Genomic DNA, 20,544 nt, shown 5'->3' with positions numbered 1-20,544 from the left:
AATGATTTCACCAGTCTTCAGTTTGCATTCATTTTGAGTACTGAAAGTAAAAGAGATGGGGAGGGGAGCAGAGAGTGGTACCTAAGTTTTCAGTCATATGAACACACATGGATGTCTGAAATTAACGTTTCAACAGCAGACTTAATTGCGACAATTTGTACTTTTTAATACATGACCCTAAAAGCTGTAGCAAGGTTCTTTTAAGATCCAAAAAATACCTTAAAGGGCATAAATTTGGCAGAAAGAAACCCAGTAGGATAACTTTCCATTAATATAATTATTTTTAAAAAAATACTCCAAACATTTATGAAGTTGTTATATAACTACATGTATAGCCTTAAATGCCCATTACCACAATATGATATGCTACTAAAATATGGTATTAAATATGCTAATATGGTATTAAAATGACATCATGTAGTGAATGCACAAGTAATTGTATCTTTAGCTAGTTAACAGGACCATACCTGAAACAGTATAGGAGTACAGAAGAACTGCAAGAACTTCTCAAAGTACGTTAAGTACTAAGCTTTTAAAGCTTAGGGAATAACTACAGAGAACATTCAGACACCTGAGGCACTAAGAGGGAAGTGAAAAGGCAGGAACAGTTGGTTACTTTGACTGTCAGGTAGCCTTTGGGATAAGGGGATGAGTTTGGGCAAAAGCCTGTACTGCATCTAGAAACATGTAGGACAACTAACAAGAAAGACTGCTTTACTCAGCACATTTTCTTAATATCTGAGGAACTTCATGAAATTATTGAATCAACATCAACTGCCAAATCAAGTGACAATTACCTATTTCCTATAAACTAAAATTGCACAAACCTTATAAAGTCAAATTCTGGTATACAAGCAAGAGTTTTTTAGCTTGATTCAGTTTATGTACCAAGCTGAATAAGTGCCTAAAAAAAAAAAAAAAAAAAGGCAAAACAACAAAAAGGTGGATCTTTCTACTTAAGCTTGTTTTAAGTAAAAGAATTCAATGTTTTTATTTTTTAAAAGACCACCACTAAAACATAAAGACGAGAGAGTACTTCCATTTAGTTTTGAAGAGTTCAGCAACTCCACAGAACAACCTCGGCTAAAACAGATAACTATGAACATGCTCTAGTTAAATATCAAATAAGTGCTTTGCTAGGCAGGGCTCTAAACGCATGATCATTCATACATTACATGTGGAGCATTTGATTTATTTCTCTTCAAGAACTGCTCTTATCACTATGCCCAATTATGAAAAAGATTAACATCTCCGATTATCGGATTTCTACTGTATTACAAGCAAATACTTTATCTAATTGTTGGGGGTTTTTTATAATCATACATAATGGTTGGTACATGCCGGCTCTTCATAGCATCAAATTACTTAATTAAATCTTCTGGGAGAGTTTTAACTTGCAGATATTGGGTATTGTAGCTTTTCATTTTTAATGCGAGTACTCTAATTAGTTCCCCTTATTTAACAGTTGAATACCTTCAAGCAATACAGTGGAGACTCCAGCAGCAGAAAAGAGACTTTAAATATAGAACTGAAAATCCATTCAGCTAACTTCTATATTTTCCTAAACCCTTCTGCTGATTCTCATACAACAAATTTATGCAATAGTTTTCATTCAGACTGGCAGTATCTACGGCTTGATATCACTGAAAGGTCAATGCTGTATTTTGGCTAAATTCATAACAGAAGCTAAGGTACGTACACTACATGGGAGACTTATGCTAATGTAGTATTTTACAGTTTCCTCACTTCAGAAACATGCCGTGTTTTATTGTAAGCACATTTACTTCAGAATTCCAAAATCTTGTCCAATATTCTCTCATGATAGTGTCAAGAGGTGGATGTAAAATATCGTGTGCAATGCTGAAGCAACTTTCAAAATAAATTCCCATCTACAATTTCTTCCTGCAACATTTTTCTGCTACCAACCCATAAAAATAATATAGTATATGTGACAGGTTGGAGAACAGATGAGAAACTATAAGGCTGGAATTATGTTGCTATAAATACCATTCCATAGCAGGACAGAAAACACTGCTATCAACTGACATACATCCGGAAATAGGACATTTGTAAGCCAAAGATCAGTGAAAATAGTAAGTTAGGAGACACACAACTACTGTATGGCTGGTTACATTTCTCTACCAAGATCTGAAGGCAAGGACAGAGTGTCTCCTATTCTGGATTTGGTTTGGGCATCTAAAATGTAGCCCTAATGGATTTCAGAACCAACAGCTTAAACATCTAGTGTGTTTCTACGTATCTTTGAAACTCAACTGGCACTCTGCTTAAGGATGCCTCTTCCCCTCCTCCACGATGTTGGCATTTCCTAATTTGACAAATTCTCAATCTTTGACTTAATTAACAACATGCATAACTACAAAGCATCCATCAATGTTACTAAGCAAATGTAACTCACACTAACAAACTAAAGGTAACATCTTGAGATATCTTGGATAGCAATTGGGAAATGTATGGTTCGTTTATGACCTATGACAGCTATGGATCTAAACAGAGACAACAACAAGAAAGCTTAGAAGATGAAAGAGAAGCAAGTATGGCAGCAGTAAAGATCAAAGTAATTTTGGCAATTATACATTGTGAAGGAACAAAGGAAGTAAACAAAACATTGGAAGAGACAGCCATCTTGGTCACCAGCCAAGGGGGTCATGTTACCCAGGAACATAAGGCAGTAAGGAAGAACTTCTCTGCTGTGTGACTTCACAAGACTTAACCAGAGAGCTTTTTGGTATGGAGATGTTTATGAAAAAAAAAAGATTCCAGGACTGAAAGGAAAACACTATCTCTCTACTACACTGCTATTACCTGCATGTAGGTGCAATCAAATTAAACACTACCATTAGCCTGGCTGTAGTATATAAAGTGACAGTGTTGTCGCCTCCCTAGAAACCCGTAAGAAGATAAAACTCTTAATTCTACACAGAATTAATTCTTAATTCTACGCAAAAGGCTTATTAACAAGATTCGACCATGCTGAAACAGTACATGTTCAATGCTACATGTTTACAAAAGAATTCACTGGTTCTGCAGTCTTGTAAAGTTTCAGCAAATGTCATAGAAGAAAACATTCTCTCCTAAGCTTTGATTGTCCAAACTATCCACATTATCGCAGCCTCATTTACCTTGGATACTTCTGGGTTTGCTGGCATTATCAAAGTCACAGACCTTTTCCCATTTATCTCTCACTGCTTCAGGTGTCATTGGCTGATTCTTTCCTCTCACAATAGCACCCAAGGATCGCTCCCAGCGCACTAATGGGAAACATGAGCCAGAAAGTTCAAGTAACAAACAAAGACACTTTTAGTTTCTTTAGATCATTTTCATCTAGGTCACTACTTTCAAGACAGCGCAAGAAAAGAAAGGTTATAGGTACCCCAATTTAATTCACCAGTATAATTTCAAGCTGGACTAAAAAGTCTCACTGCTAAATTAACATTTAGTAAAGGAATAGCCCAGGGTTTGTATTTCATTAACGCCATGACAGACTAATAGCTCTCTGAAAATATTACATAATTTTTTAATTCTGCCTAGTGAAAAGCTGTAGTTAGTATATACCTACAGACATTCTCTTCTGACATGATTTTGGCTACTAATGCTTACAAAAGTTATGAAAGCCTTGGAAAACTATAGGGAAAATCTGAAAACTACTTGTTACCTACAAAAGAATGTTCATACTAGTAGACAGCATCTCCAAATGGTCCTTGAAGTTGTAATTCAATACCCCAACTTGAGAGAAGCTGGTAAGGCTAATGTGAAGTGAAATCAGTCCTGGCAGGATACAGACTTCCTGGATTACAATTAATCCTTAATCTGTCATGTTGGTTTTGTCTTAATTAGCAATAGACAATGAATAAGGACATACTGCTACCTCATTAACAACCTGGTTTCATTTTTAAGACTTCAACAGTAGCCATTACAATGATGAAAAGTGGTATTTCATTTTAGCTAGAGAGGAGAAGACACAGATTTTCAGCTGTATTAAAACTCAATTTCTTGTGGAGGGATTCCAGGTTTTACACTCTTGCTCTAATTTGTTTAATTTGTCTAATGCGCTACCTGTGAAAAGCGATCTCAGTGTCACCAGAACACTTACAGTTAGTTAGAAATGTACAAAACCTTTATGAAGTGGGAAAAAAAAAATACTTTGGCAAAGGAGGGAACTATTTCTTGAATTAATGGTCTTACTTCCAACCCACTAGTGATATTCACCCAGGCTGAAAAGTCACTGAACAGTTCAGGAAAATAATGCTGGTATTAGTTTCAATATATTTAGAAGTTAAGACACTTCACACACTGAATTCAGCTTCCTTCAGGATTATCTTCAAGTTTTCTTTATGTTCATATTTCAGCTAGTTACTGGTGTCACCTAACACAAATTACTTAGCTAGCATAGCTACTGGTTATTAAGAAGGCTAATTGCCTTGATACATCAATGCATATTGCTAGTATTTTTATAGAAGTATAAACAAAGATGAAAACCAACTGAAAAGCAGACTGTTTATCAGCATCTGCTACTTTCATACCATGAAAAACTGAAGTTATCAAAAATGATTCTTCTTGACTTCAATTATTTGGCATCCAAGAGCTAAGGTTACTCAGTTACTATTAGTTAGCGAAAAGACATAATAAAGCACACACCTAGTTTACCAGTTTTCCCCCATGCTTAGTGAAATTTGTGACTTTTACTTAAAAGCAGTCTCCTCAGAACCCTAGGCTTTTGCTAATCATCTCTTGACATAAAAATTTCTTGAGCAGAGTTTAACTGCAAAGATGATTTGCACGCTTGACTTGTTGTCAATTCAAAAGACAAAAAAAATCAGTCCTGCAACACAAAGTACTTACATTTTCCAATCCATCCAGCTCCCACCTGCCAAGAAAAAAAAAGAGTATCATCAGCTTACCACATGTCACGAAGTGAAGCTTTGATAATGTAGAGAAAAAAACCTACACTTCAGAACAAACTCAACAGAAATTTCTGAACTACTGCTGGTTGTATTCAACAGTTTTGTTAAGCACTGGAATCTGAGCAACATAAAACTCAAAGATAACTCAATTTATAAGCTAGAAGTTTGACAACAATACTTATAATGTATTCCATAACTAAGTAATTCATCCTTTCTGCAAGTTGCTTTCTATGTTTGAATGATTTAGAAGAAAAGAACTTCTTCTGAAGTACTTGCTTTGGTATCTTTTCAAACTTATAAAGGTACAATAAGAATTGTAACAATCAAATCAGTTGTATTTTCAGCACACACCAGAATTTTACAAGGTTCTTACTGCCTGATGTACTTGTCACATACAGCACAAGAGGGTCAGTAATTCTTCTGTCTATGCTGAGTATATGTAGGACCTCACTTGATAGTTTCAGAAAAAAGGTCAAAACTGGACAAGCTAAAGCAAATTACTGATTTTGGAGTAAGGTAGGGAAAGAGAGGGAAGAAAGGGGAAAAATTACCTCAAACAGACTGCCATTCTCTGCACAGCTCTCATGGCAAAGCCAAATAACTAAGGGAGCAACATACTCTGGTTTGAAAGCATCGACAAGATCTAGAGCAAATTGGAAGGAAGAATCATAAAATAAAAATATTATATTATTTCACCAAATTAGTCTAACACCTTCTGACGAACAGCAGAGCCAGGAAGAATTTAACCAACAGTCTTCTGCCATGAAAAGACAAATTAAATGAAATATTTGAAGATTCATTAAATGCATACAACTCACAAGACACGTGCATGGCTCCAAACTCAATGACACTGGTTCTCAGCCAGACAGATGAAAGACTGTCTAAATGATGGGGACACAAAAATGTGCAGACTGAAAAGCAGGTACCTTCCTAAACTTCCATCTGACAGGCAGCCTGAAACAAGCATAAGCCAGCTAGACATAATCCTGATAGAGACGTACCTGAACAATTTCCCATTTCATTTCCTAGTCAGTTAGAAAGATAAGACAATATGAAAAGAATTGAAGCTGCTGAGTATTTGAGAAACATCCCATTTTAAAATACTGGTATTTCCAAATGTGATATTGGGAACTGTCAGCCCTGCAAAATTTATATATCAGTTGTATTTTGTTGTATATTGTAAGATGCATTTTCACTGTCATCTGGTACAAGAGTTTTCTTGAAGCAGTAACTCAGAGCCACACAGCCACTTGCTCACAACCCTCCTTCTTCCTCCCCACTCCTGGAGGGATGGGGAGGAGAATCAAAAGAATTAGAGGGAGGGAGGGAGGTAAGAAAGAAATTATCAGTGCTGTAACTATCTTACAAGGAGACCAAAGGATCTCACTCTTCTTAAAATTACTAAGAAAGACAATTAGGAAGCAGTTTTATCACTCTAGTAAGTATCTCCAGGAAATTCCAGCTACTCCAGGAAATTCCAGCTAAACTCCATGCCATGCTTCAGGAACTCATGGTTACAAGCTTAATGTATTTGACCCTTCTCTAAGTAAGTGCAATAAATCCCTGGAATCTACAACCTACAGAGGTACCAGATTTCCTGATCGCTTGGATTTTTTAGCCTTAAAACAGGATACTTTAAACAGAACTCAATTAGTCAAATCAAATCATGCATTCAATCCATGCGTAACTGTATAAAATATATTACTTTTCAATATCTTGTATATCAGTCTGGAAAGTTTAATGATCCCCCCGGCTTTGAAATCTGCCTATCACTAGGGAAAAAGAAGAGCAAGAAGGAAATGAAACGGGCTGATCACAGCATCATAGAATGGTTTGGGCTGGAACGGACCTTAAGATCATCCAGTTCCAACCCCCCTGCCATGGGCAGGGACAATTTTCACTAGACTAGGTTGCTCAAGGCCCTGTCCAACCTGGTCCTGAAAACTGCCAAGGATGGAGCATTCACGGCTTTCTTGGGCAGCCTCTTTCACTGCTTCACCATTCTCACAGTAAAGAATTGCTTCCTAGAAGACTTTCTGAGAGCTATTTGCTTTTACAGACTTTTATTTCCAAATCCTTTTTGTTTCTTCTCGCCATTTGCCAAAGTAATTCTGTTTATCCTAAATTTACACTTTATACACAGCTGTCTCCTGATATGTTCTTTATACTGACTTCCTAGTGTAGTGCTCTGTTAAAACATTCAAAGATTAGTATATGTGCAATAAAGTAGAACATATTAGGAAACTCAGTTCACTGTCATCTCCTTCTGATCATGTAACAAAGAAGTACACACATAACATGTTATGAAAAAATAGTATTTTGCAATTAGACAATATTATAACAACTGCAGAGACCTTATGCACATACCCGATTCCACGTCTGATGAAACAAAGTCCTGCCACTACAACAGGAGGATCTTGGAAGAGACTCTAATTAAAAGAGCCTTGCCACATAAAACTGTTTTTGTGAAAAACTGCATCTTATCTTGTGGAAGAAAATAAGAATTCCTTAGGCAACGTAAGTAAGTTGACAATTCAGAGACAAAAAGACAGTAGAAATAATGAACTAACAGTGCATGAAATGTAAAGGATTTGCATTATCTAAGAGACAGGAAAGTTAGCTGTGCTCCAATTCACTGAAAAACATCAGTACATGTAGACCTTAAATAATTCACCTTGTGGCATGACAGTCTGGGTCAGTCTGGATCCAGCAGTAGGAGCAATTGTGTTGCAGTGGATGTTATACTTCCGACCTTCAATTGCAATTGTGTTCGAAAGACCCAAAAGGCCAAGTTTTGCAGCACTGTAGTTTGCCTGACCAAAGTTTCCATATATTCCAGCAGCTGAGGAAGTCATAATGATTCTTAGGGAAGGAAAGGGGAGGGGAGGGGGAGGAAGAAAAGTGCTATTATTTCTCCAAGTTTTTCAGTTCTACACAACAGCATTTTCCAGCTTTGGCGTTACATTCTCCACATCTCGCAAAATAAAATTGTGCAAATAAGAAAACATTACATACTGACTCTGCTAACAAACAGATGCCTTTTTTATGTTTGACTGATAGCAAACATCTGACAAATCCTGAAAGCATTATCACAATAGCAGAAAACTGACACAGTCATGAGCCTTTTTGAGTTATAGAATCATAGAGTAGTTAGGGTTGGAAAGGACCTTAAGATCATCAAGTTCCAAACCCCCTGCCATGGGCAGGGACACCCCACACTAAACCATGTCACCCAAGGCCTCATCCAACCTGGCCTTGAACACCACCAAGGATGGACTATTCACAACCTCCCTGGGCAACCCATTCCAGTGCCTCACCAAGAACAGGCATTCTGTGACAAGTGGGTACAGTATAGAGAAAAGTATTTCCTTTTCATGTTCTAACTGCACTTCAAGTGGCATTATTCTTATAACTATCAATTGGCTTGAGCAGTTAGAAGAATTTATTTTATTGAAAATTACTTCACCTTAATGTCTACCTGGTAATATGTGAAGATACATTCTTATAGAATTCACATTCAGAGAATCCTGATGTGTGTTAAAACACATGAAGGAAGCAGATAGCAAAGTCTTGCCATTTGCTGTCCCCTAACATTAATGCTGTGGAGATAAACGAACTCTTCACAAAGAAGCTCTAAAACTACTGCAGTTCATAGCTGGTTTGAGGCAAGAAAACAGTGTGCTGCATGTCTTCTCATAAATTAGAATTCAAAAGAAAAGAGTCTACACCTTCCTTTTAAGAGAAGGCTTATCAGAATCTGATCCATTTTACTATAAACACCTTGTATAGCTGGGGTAAAAAATCTATTTACTTTTTATTCTTATTTGTCTTACTGTCAACAATCCAATGTTTTTAAACTAAATAAAGAGATGTGCTACAAGCTCAATATGATTAAGATGAAAAAAGCTACAAACTCTATACAAAGCAAGCATTTTGTAGACGGCACACACACATACATAAACTGCAGAAGAACTTGCTACCATTCATCCGAGCAAATACAAAAAAGAAGCCATTTCCTAAATGGATGCAACTCCTAGACTTGAACCATGTATTCTGCCTGCTGATCTCTTCGCTTATCCTTACATTTCAGTTCCCTGGATGAGAATGAATGTCAGTTTGGTCACAGAATCACAAAGCTCATACAGCTTTCAACATGTGGGTATGGCTCTTAAGATTAATATAATCATGTCAGTGGTCTGACAAGGAAAAACAGCAAGAAGTAAAAAAACTTAAAGGTCTGAATTCAGCGCACTTTTTCAGTTAACAGTAACACATAACCAAAATAGACTAAGAGTACTTCTTCTGCTTTTAAGACAAGTACATTTGCGCGAAGGGTGAAGAAAAAAACCAAAAAAAACCTCAACCAAAAACAAACCCCAAGACTCACAAGCAAATTCACATGTACTTGTCATTTGAATAAAAACGAGGAGGCCACAAATCCCTCAGACTTACAGCAGCATACGTGTGTGTGTATTACAACAACATACATTGCAGTACCATACATTGTAAACATTTCTAATCACTCCCCATGAGAAGAAATAGTATTCTACAATCCCAGTGCTCCGGTCTGGGATATTTGCATCCACATGGAAAAAGCTTTTTAACATTTGGCTCGGAAAGCCAAAAGGGGAGCAATATTGAAAGGATAAGGCTTACACATTTGGACTGTTTCATCCCAGCGACAGTGAAAGTAAAGGACACAAAACTCCTCCTTCAGTGAGAGGGCATGCATCAGTCTGTTTTACAGAAAAAGTAAAAAAAAAACGAACAACCAAACAAAACCAATTTTTTACCTGCCAAATTTCTGATTTTTCATATGATTCCATGCAGCTCGGGTGACCAGGAAAGATCCCCTCAAATGGACTCTGTGAATTATATCTAGGAACAAATTAATGTCAGTTTAATAATTCCAGGAATTTGCCTCCCAACATGAAATATACCGTTTGTTTTTTCTTCATGACAGAAACTGCACTCTCTTGAGTGTCTCAAACTGTTACTAAAAAAAGTGGTGGGTGGGCTTTTTTTTTTTTTTCCTCCTTCATTTTTATAGATCATTTTGAAGTGCTTGCCTGAAATACACTGATTGCCTCTTCTTCCTTTTGGACTCTTGCGTATAGAATTCACAAGCATTCATAATTCCTGCACTTAAGCACAGTCAAACAAAGACTACAAAAGGTAGACCATCTTTGCAGAAGTCTGTTCAACAGGCTTATAACGACCTACCATCTCATTGAAAGTTCCCCCTGTTCTTCTGTCCCTTGGCACATCAGCTTTTTTTTCTCTGTTAACCAGTTTTGGGTTTTTTAAGCCTGTTTAGTATTCAGGCAGTCACTAGGAATGTGTTCCTCTCACAAACACTATTGTGCGTGATTCAGATGGCTCTTTTTTGCATTCCACTCAGCAACAAGGAGTGGCAGCTACAGCTCTTCTTCCCCTTTGGAACTACATACACCTACCATGCATCCCAGCAGAGATCTGGTTTGCACGCTGAACACGAGCAGCTTACCACTAAACTGTCATTGCAAAAGATAATTCTCTAATCTGTCATGAAGAGCCTTCCTGCCTTCTCTTGTTCCTTGCATCGATGGAAGGGATGTAAATTTCACCTTTCACACAGAAAGTGCATTTCAAAGTTTATGAACTCACCCCAATCTTCATCACTTATCCGAATAAATGAACGGTCTCTTAGGATCCTAAAATGCATCATTAGGAGAACACAACAAACAAACAAACAAAAAGATGAACAGATGTTTACACAAAAGTTGACAGCCCACAATCAAACAGGAAAAAGCCTTTAAGTTTACTCACCCAGCATTGTTTATAACAATATCTGAAAAAAAAAAGAAAAAAAAGAAGAAAAAAAACCAAAAACTAAGTGAATACACTGATAAAACACAAGCTTGTTTCTTTTTCTCCCACTTCCAAACACACACAGTGTCAAAACCATTGCACACATACATCATATTACTATTCTATGGTTCCTTGTACTTAACGATGGAACTCTACCATTGGACAAAATTAGACAAGAGAAAGTACTTCAGTACGGGCAAGTCTCATCCTCCCAGTGGAACAAAGCCTGACAGGAAGTATAGCTGAGAAACGCTGGCTACCTAGGAACACAATACTTGCAGGATGCAGCCATCCTGCACAGCTGTGCACCTTGTTTTGAATTCCAGAGTGCTCCTGATTATGCAGTTTGTGTCACCATCTTTGCTACAGTAAGCCCAAATGATAACTGGAAGAACCACAGAGTCACCAAGCCACTAAAGCAACCTGGATCATAATTTTTTGTCAAATATTTAAGCTTTGACCACAAGTACTTTTAGCCATTTAACACTGAGTTAAAATCACATATACTTCACAATTAAAGAGTGGCAATCATACGGTAAAGAGGAACATTCCTCGTTAGACAAAATACCTCAAGTTTTTTTTTATTTTTGTTAAAGCAATTCAATCTTCACGTATGCAAAAGAGCTTCAAAAACATGACAGAGCATCTCTGACTCTTCACCAACATTATTTATCCTAATTTTATGAAGCTGCTATAATAATTGATGAACTCTATGCATTAAGACATAAAATGTTTACACTTAAGTATAAAATTCTAAAGGGCAGGAAAACAACAATCATATATTGAGCCTTAAACTTCTGCTAAACACTAGCAGAAAGGCAGTAAAGTTGCTCAGGCAGATTAAAAGTGGAAAGCCCCTGATTTAGGTTTCACTAAGGGCATCAAGGATTGGTGAGTTCGCACTATTATCACGATGTACTTCATATTCTTGTGAATTGCACTGTTTATAATGGCTCTGCACCTGCAAACAAGTTACAACAAGAATTAAGCCATTGTACCTATCCTCCCAAATGCATCAAGTGCTGTCTTTACAAGCTTTTCACCATCTTCCACTGAATCTGTAAGAAAAAAAGTATGATTTTTCAGGTAAAATTACCTTGATACATTGCACTTCCAGGATATTAACAACTAATTCCATGAAGCTAAGAGAAATAAATTGGATACAACCCCAATATAAAATAAATTCAAATTCAGCCACTATTTGCATATGGCCTAAAGCATATCCCACACACTAAGTTTAAATGACACAATGTTTGCCATTGCAAAAAAAACAAGAAGCAAAACTAGTCAGAGTCATCCATTCCCATTTTGCCTCTGACAACTGCTGAGGTACTGTTCCTTAGTACGTCCATGTCAAGAAAGCATATAAAAGGGTATTACTAGACAAGTATTAATTAAAAATGCAATTGATGAACTTGCTTTTAGCATCAATGTCTCCCTACTCCACATCACATTTAACTTATTCAATTTATATACTATTGGCAAGCTGGCAGTAGTCCTTCACTAAACAGTGTCAAAAATTAATTCAACAGGTCCACTATTGCTATAGATAAAGCATTATACTAGTCTGGAAAAAACAACATACCATAATTAGGGACTGCTTTCCCTCCTTTTGCTCTGATTTCATCAACAACTTTGTCAGCAGCTGAGGAGCTCTTCCCATACCCCTTGAAATCACCTCCAAGATCATTCACTGTGCATCACAAAGAAATGTATTCTTATTGTTAACACTCAGACTTAATGGTCTCTTCTTACCTCATTATCACACTGGAAGTTAAAAGGAGTATTAATGAAACCTGCTACATGTGGATCATACTGAGAACTGCATGTGATTATTAAAAAAAACAGTAGGTTGCTTTATTTTTATTTAGTACTACAACACACAGTATCAGTTTTTAAAAGCACCATGGGAAACATATCTCACTTTGTTTTTTCTCTCTCCACCATGCATTCAACTTGCTTGCCCTGCCCAAGCTACCTCTCTAATTGTGTTACTGTAGTTCAGAGATTAAGATCAAGATTACACATCAATCATAGGTGATTAATTCTGGTCTCCTGTCAAACTGCTACAGCTAATTCATGAACCCTAAAGAAGACGGAGAAGACTTTGTTCCTGTTCAACAGCGTAGCTAAAATGTTACTAGTAAACTTCACTAAAGAACAGATCGAGTGGTCAAAGTGTACAAAGTGTAAAGAACCTGCTCCAGATCCTGCTCTGTGGGGTAAGGCCACCTGACACAGAGAGCTGCTTTGCTTCCAGGCTGCTCTCTGTACTGCGACATGCATCATTAACCACAGCAGCACAGGATTGATACACTTTGCTGCAGTGCTCTATTTGCTTGCCCCACAGTTTCATAGAATCCACAGGGGAAAAAAAAAAAAAAATCCCCAAAAAATCCATTCACACATTATATTTAGAGAAAGAATTTTAAAAAAATGGTAAGAAGTATGTTTAAATGGGTGTAAAATGAAGTTGTAAGAAAAATATAATTGACTGTGGATTTACATACGATACTGGCATTTTGCTAAACAGTCTTTTGCTCTAGTGAGCCCTAGCTTTTTGCCTTCTTTTAAGTACTTAAGAAGCCAGCAATAGTGAAATCCTCAGAAATATATGAAACATTCTTGCTGGTCCTAATGGTAAACAGCAACTGTAAGTCTGCTGTATCATCACAAAAGGAAATAAACTCATATCATGCCTCCTTTTTCTTCCTTTTTTACTTTTTTTCCCCCCTGTTGGTTTTTTAGGGGTTTTTTTTGTGGGTTTGTGTTTTTTTACTGTCCATGTTAAGACGAACATAACTTGCAGGACACATGAAGAAAACTGTTCTCTATTACTTAAACCAAAAAGTCTCATCTGAAATCCTGTATTCACATGGCGCACTGCAAGAGAAATGAAGAAAAACTGCAGAAAACCCATACAAGTAAATGAAAATGCCAAAGCCCAGAAGAAGAGTGATCCATGTAAAGAATGCGGAAGGTGGGAGGAGACAGCAACAAACCAAAATCAAGAACCACCTAGCCTGAAGCAGGAAAAATTAAGATAGAATATGATGATACGCTCAAGCACATTAACAGACTGATGCAAAAAAGAAAGAAGACAGAATCTCAAAGCTAAATAGATCAATACGTAACAGTTTGAACATGCAGGTATCACAATTCATGTGAGGCACCAGGGAAAATTTCCAAGTGTAGTGAAGCATTAGAATAGGTAGCATGGGCAGACTGCTCCATTTGCAACATCAAACATCTTCAATACGATATTAAAGAAAAGCAAGTCAGGAAGAGCACCAGGACTTCTAATCTGTCCTGGGAAAGAAGAGTGTACAATTTTGTGGTAAACATTTATGAAAAAAAATTCAGTGAAGTCTTCTTAAGCCGTTAAAATTCTCTATCACAGACATGCTTATATACCTTTATCCTTCAATAGTAATTTACTGAAAAAAGCTTCATTAAGTATTTGGGAAAATAAGCCAAGCACCTTAGGCTGAGTGCAAGCAGTAACAGAGTTGAAGCCGAAGTGAGTACGCAAGAATGAAGACAGCTATTCCAGGCTTTGAAAAAGATAAAATAACTCTGCAAGAATAATTAAAACAAAGAAAAACAAACAAAACAACATATAAATGACATTATTTTAAGATCAAGCTTTACATTATATAATTTCCAGCTGAAAACATCCAGTAGAAAAGAGAGACTGGAGCAGTTGTGGTAGAGCACAGTTAATAGTCTGAACCATAGACAAGAATTTCTCTAAGCCTATGAGTGCATTACTAGCAAGCAGTGCAGAACAGCAGAAGCAAACCTGCAGAGTGAAACAGTTGGTGCTGAGGACCTAATATCTACAGTACATAGTTGGGTTTGGTTTGGTGGTGTTTTTTTTTATAAACCACCTAATTTCATGCTGTAGCCTGGTGCCAAACAGACTGTGAACAATCTCGGTGCACTGCTAAACTGTCTCTTCCAGTTTGGTTTTCAAAGGAACATGCACATCAGTACCATCCCACAACACAAAAATACAGATGCGAATCAGGAGAGACGCTTCAAAAGTACGTCTCTAAACTAAAACAGCAACACAGAAGAGACCTCAGGCAGATTGAAAAAATAAAAAATCAAAAAAAACAGTGAGGTCTGGACATAATACAGGTTGCAAGACAAAACCAAAGCATTCCCTTCCTTCTGCTTCCAGCTTTTTAAAAAAGCATAAAAAAAAAAAAAAAAGCATGAAAGCTTTTTTTAAAAAAGCATGAAAGAGCCAAAGCACCACAAAAAAAAAAAAAAAAAAAAAACCAACAGTGGTAGCAGGCAGCCTGTGGGTGACAAGAAAAGGTGAGTGTAACCACACCAACAGCAACTCACTCAACAAAAGCTTGCACACAGAGATATGGAACCAGACAGAGAAAAGCTCCCTTGTAGGGACACACTGGTCTCAACTTCAGCTACAGTATTTGATCACTGTTCTTTCAGTGTACCTTAAATTCCATAACTTAAAAAAGGGAGCTTGTTTTTAAGAGACAAGATGTGAGTCTTATATCTGCTTGAGTTAAAAAAAAAAAAATCTTTACGCAAGTAACTTCTCAACACTTTTAAGTCAGAATCATAAGAGAACAAGAATAATGAATACAAGCACATAGAGCTTCACTACAAGAAGAGGTGAAGTGCGATTTCCAAAGGGAAACAAGGAGCTTCCCTTACCAAGAGTCAATTCTTAACTTACTGATTTAACTATTGTGCAATGAGGCCACAAGATAAATAAGTACTAGCTGTGATCACCCCACACATTTTCTTTCAGATCATTCTGGAATGTCAGAACACCACTAGCTATACAGAGTCAATATAATTAAACATTTGGGCTGCTTTAGTACCTAATTTTTGTTAAACAAGAACTCAGATACAGTATTCATTTCCCGGTAAATAAGGCATCAAAGGTGGCAACCAGCAGTGTCTTTTTCACCATGGAGACTTTCATATTTAATCAATAAAATAAAAACCAACAATTTTTATGAAATTTTGTACACTAAGATTGTGATTTTTCTTAGAAACCTACTGAAAAATCAGCAAGTAGGTCCTTACTCACTGTTTGAACTTGTAACTTTGAACTCATCAACCACACCTGTACAAAGTAATTCATAGACAGTCAAATCACAGAATCATCAAACTGTTTAGGTTGGAAAAGGCCTTTCAAATCAAGTCCAACTGTTAACCTGTCACTGCCAAGTCCACACTAAACCATGTTCCTAGAGTGCCACATCTACACAGTCTTCTAAGCACCTCCAGGGAAGGTTATTCAACAACTTCCCTGGGCAGTCTGTTCCAGCAATTGACAATGCTTTTGGTGAAGAATCTTTTCCTAACATCCTGTCTAAAAATGGCAATGCTAACTGCTGCAGAGTGCCCAGGAAAGTAATTTAACCTTCAAAATTAGCTTGTGATACAGCACTTTGCACACCTAAGTATTCACTGAAGAAGGTTCAACCAAATGACTATGGAACTATCAGAAATCCTTTACTGAGAGCTATCTGGCACTGTCATTGAGACCAGATGGACCTTCTGTGCAACGCACTGCAGAAACAATGCACTGTACTTTCAGTACATTCTGTGCTTTCTACATTTCCGTAACTTCTGTCCTGGAATAAGGTAACAGAAGATAACATACATTTTCAGACGGTGACATTAAAAGTTTCTGAACCGTATTCACCCAAGATAACACCCTCTCTGGCCACAACCCACAGTAAAGATTGGTATACATGGATGAAAGTTAAGTCCAGCAAACTATTTGATTCAAACTGGCTTTCCAGCAAAAATAAGCCTTTGATCAAACTTGGGCAACTTGTTTCACAAGAAAACAAAGCTCAGAAGCAAAATGCAAATGCAAAAGATAAAATAAATATTAAATAGCAAAGGTTACTGTCTAAAAGGGCATGGACTGTTGAATGCAATACAAAAAGCCAAAGGTTATTGTCTAGATCAAGTTAGTTAACATAAATAAAACTTACCAACTACCGAAGCTCCTCTTTCAGCAAAAGCCAGAGCATATGCTCTGCCCAAACCTAGTTCAAAATAACAAAAGAAAAAGAAAAAAAAAAGGTTAAAAAAAAAGAGTCAATTTGTCTCCTGGATCAGAACTCAAGAGAAAAAGCTACACAAAAATGAACCACTTGAGGAAAAATGCACCAAATCAACACAAACACCTTGAACGTTCAAAGTAAAACACTGATTGCCCCAGGAGTTAAAAGTTTCACATAAGCTCAAAACATGAAAGTAAACAAAACAGACAAATTGTACACAAAAGCCACCAGTCAGAAGAAGGAAAAAAAAAATCCCCATGCTTACTCTTTGTTATTGCACTGGACAGAACCATCAGAGAAAGCTGTCTGCTGCTGACTTTGTGCTTGTGATAGAAAAATACACTTGTAAGGCAGAAAGATTAATGTCTTGATGTAACCTTGAAGAAGCAGGGGATGTTTCAAGTTAATTAATACATTCTAAGTGAATAAGATACATCCCTGGTTAAAGTTTGTCTTTAAGATTTGAAGAAGAAACTGAACAAAATTTAACTGTCAGTGAAGATGTACTGACAAAACTCCTCCAATCATTCGGATATAAAGGAACCACTTAATACCACAGTTAACCAGATGTATCCACAGTTTACCTATCTTAACAGAAGACTCTCATTTTTGCCTCACATTCAAAAGCCAGACTTGTGCATCTCTACTCTGGCTTAGATTCTAGGTGTGTTATACATTAGTTAATTTGTTACGAGAAATAATTTTCCACTGTATCATTCAAATCAATGATAATTTTTTCATTCCAAAGAAACTGAGATTTGACTGATCAAAATATGACTGGTCAGAAAAAAGTTTCTCGAAGTGCAACAATATCTCTTTGGCCTTCATCAAAACATTCAAAGCTAGCTCTTAAAAGAAAAAATGGGGGGAAAAATCAGAACTATATAGCTTGCATTGAAACACACTAATCTCACACCAACAAACTGGAATTTTCCTTAAGACTCCAATGAGTTTCTGCAATGGAGTGTACCACGTGATGTCCAGCCACTGCCTGATGTTAACCAAGTCCAAGAAATTTTTTTTGTTTTGTAAAGCCACACAACTGAGAAGTGCACAAAACCCAGACCGTGTTATATATGCAGCTATTCTCAATTAGCAAGCAAGAAATGAATGCTTAAGAACCAAAATGAATCTTAAAATAAAAATTAGCTTGCAGTAGCAATGCTACATGACAGGCGACAATACTTCACGGGGGATTTGCCCAAACGGAAAAGAAACATGCATTTTCAGATGCTTGTTTATGTGAAAAAAGGCCTCAGTTTGAAACAAACTAATGATCAAGATGTTTCAGATAAATTCCAAGCTCTGAGCTGCCCACTAGCATCCAATTCAAAAATCAGTGTTGACAATGTCTTTGTTTTCCTAATACCTAAGGTCTTAACCTGTTCTTCAGTGAGACTTCTTCCATAGAGAAGCACATAACTCATAGGGCTGGTAAAAGCTGAAAATCACCATGCAAAGATCTGGCCTCAATTATTCTCTGGTTTGTCAGCTGCAGGTGACCTGAGTGCTTCCCACAGAATCTCATATTCATGGTCTTTCTCTGCAAAACATCACATAATCTAGGCCTCCAAAGCGACTTCTCTATATGCAGCCCCACAAAAATAGAGCAAAACTTCACTGTGGTAAGAAAGAACCTTCCTAAAGGATGACAGAACAAGCTCCTTTAGCAGTTTATCACACAACCAATTTTGCTGCACTCTTGACCACACTCAGCTTCTATCTTCACTGGAAGTACCAGAGTAGGCCAAGGTCAAAGCATGCATTCAGAGTAAGAGGGGAAAAATAAATAGAATCAAACAAAACATGAGGAGAAAAAAAAAAAAAGAAAAAACCAAAAAGCACACCACAACAAATACAAACCCAACAATTCCTGGCAAAAACAAGCATTCCACTGCAGAACCACCCTCCCTGTTCCCGGGAGAGGCCAGGCCCACAGCCCACCAACAGCCCAACCCAGCCCTCCTGCTGAAGGAAACCTCCCCCATCCCTTGTCCTCTCCGCTGCCTGCTCCCCTGTGCTTCCAGAAGGCTCCCCCAGGAGGTGGCTGGGAAGGCAGAGGCAGGCTGGAGGCTGCTTTGTGCACTGGCACATGTGAAACCCCTCCTGGAACAGCACTGTGTCAGATCACGCAGATTGCAAGCGCCAGTCACTGGGTCCAAAGCGAAACTCGAAGGAATTAGGGTATCAAAACAGTACGTGCGGCATGACATCCACTGTTGCAAGTGGTGTGACTTCTACCGTGTATTTAAACAACAGAGAGCACGCACAGCGACAGTGCTGGCAAGATCATTTTCAGCAGTATGGAGCTCATCTCGAGCTGCAGCAGCTCAAAGCAAGCTAGGCGGTAACCCCTGTACAGCCTTGGCACCGCCGCGGCAAGGGCCGACACCTGACCGGGCCGCGCGGGCCCAGCTCCCTTGCAGCGCGCCCCTTTCCTGCCGACACGCCTCTGCCTTCCCAGGGAAAACACCCTGGTTGGACGAGCGAGGCCCTCACAGACGTTCCCGGCGGCCAACATCGGGCATAGGGGAGCCTATCCGCAGCCCCCGGCCTCCCACTGGAAGCCCCGTTACGCACTCCACCGCTGCCCGCCACACCGCGCCCTGGGACAAGAAGGCACGGCGCTGCTCACCTCCTCCAGCGCCGGTCACCAACACCACCCGCCCGTCAAACCTCAAGCCCGCCGCCATGACTCTCCGCTGCCCCGCGACCGTCTATCCTGCGCGGCCGCTACAACCTTGCTGTCAGACTACAGCTGGGTAGGATAGGGCAGGGCCGGGAGGCAGGGGCGAGGAGGAGCCTCTCCGCACATGCGCCGCCACCGCCCTCTGGGAAACGTAGTCCGGCTTAAGGGGAGAGAGCGGAAGCGTGGCGCTGAGCGGCGGGCGGTGGCTGACCCGGGGAGCGGTCATCGCATTTGCACACCTTTACAGAGACGCTTGTGAAATGCAGGGCTTGAACAGGGAGGTCGTCTGCCCTGACTCACCGCGGGCACGTCTTCAGGGGTGTCTGAAGGGGCCGCAGCTGTGTTGGGTGGGTTTCAAGGTGAGGCTGCCTGAGTGTAAGCATCACCCCTCCATTTGAAACTCATCTTTGTTTTCTTCATAGAATCATAGAATAGTTACAGTTGGAAAGGACCTTAAGATCATCTGTTTACAACCTCCCTGCCATGGGGTTTTTTTTCTTTACTATTTCCCAGTGCAAATCACTGCTTCCAGCTGTTGCTTCCCTGGTTGTGGGAGTTCATTAAATGGAACAATTAATGTGAAATATACTACCTTTGTTTCCCACGCAGATTTTGCCTCTCTGTGTGTTGAAGGCTGTGCTGGTGCAGGTGCCCAGGGGCTGGCAGAAGGTTGCAGGAAGTGCCCTGCACCAGATGCAGCCACTGACCCACCACAGAGAACAGCTGAGTCCCGCAGCCAAGGTGGTAGGGCCTCTGTGAGAAAAAAGGGTAAAACCCCTGTGCAGCAGCTGTGGGAGACAAGAGTGATAAATCTGTGACAGCGGCAGCCCTGCAGACACCAAGGTCAATGAAGGACAGGAGAAGGTGCTCCAGAGGTTCCTCTGCAGCCTGTAGTGCAGCCCATGATGAGGTAGCTGTGCCCCTGCACCCCATGGGGGTCCACACTGGAGCAGATATCCCCCTGCAGTCCATGGAGGTCCACACTGGAGCAGGGGGATGCCCGAAAGAGGCTGTTACC

At 38.9% G+C, this 20,544-nt stretch overlaps 1 protein-coding gene across 2 annotated transcripts in view; it reads right to left on the bottom strand.

Moving 5' to 3' along the window:
• Positions 1-19,582, bottom strand: part of HSD17B4 (hydroxysteroid 17-beta dehydrogenase 4) — a 65,367-nt gene extending 45,785 nt beyond the window's left edge. For both annotated transcript variants that reach the window (XM_080636928.1, XM_080636929.1), the window contains exons 1-11: positions 19,473-19,582; positions 16,766-16,819; positions 12,358-12,465; positions 11,771-11,830; positions 10,731-10,752; positions 10,569-10,615; positions 9,716-9,800; positions 7,597-7,784; positions 5,474-5,565; positions 4,861-4,885; positions 3,141-3,269 (exon numbers count right to left, since the gene is read on the bottom strand). In XM_080636928.1, coding sequence (XP_080493054.1) covers positions 3,141-3,269; positions 4,861-4,885; positions 5,474-5,565; positions 7,597-7,784; positions 9,716-9,800; positions 10,569-10,615; positions 10,731-10,752; positions 11,771-11,830; positions 12,358-12,465; positions 16,766-16,819; positions 19,473-19,530 — 868 coding nt within the window. In that variant the 5' untranslated portion in view covers positions 19,531-19,582. The remainder of the gene's footprint in view (positions 1-3,140; positions 3,270-4,860; positions 4,886-5,473; positions 5,566-7,596; positions 7,785-9,715; positions 9,801-10,568; positions 10,616-10,730; positions 10,753-11,770; positions 11,831-12,357; positions 12,466-16,765; positions 16,820-19,472) is intronic.
• Between the last annotated feature and the right edge of the window lie 962 nt (positions 19,583-20,544).

The sequence above is a fragment of the Psittacula echo genome (assembly GCF_963264785.1).
Source record: "Psittacula echo genome assembly, chromosome: Z".
Lineage (NCBI taxonomy): Eukaryota > Metazoa > Chordata > Aves > Psittaciformes > Psittacidae > Psittacula > Psittacula echo.
The sequence above is the reverse complement of the archived record's forward strand: the minus strand, read 5'-3'. Positions and strand labels throughout refer to the sequence as shown.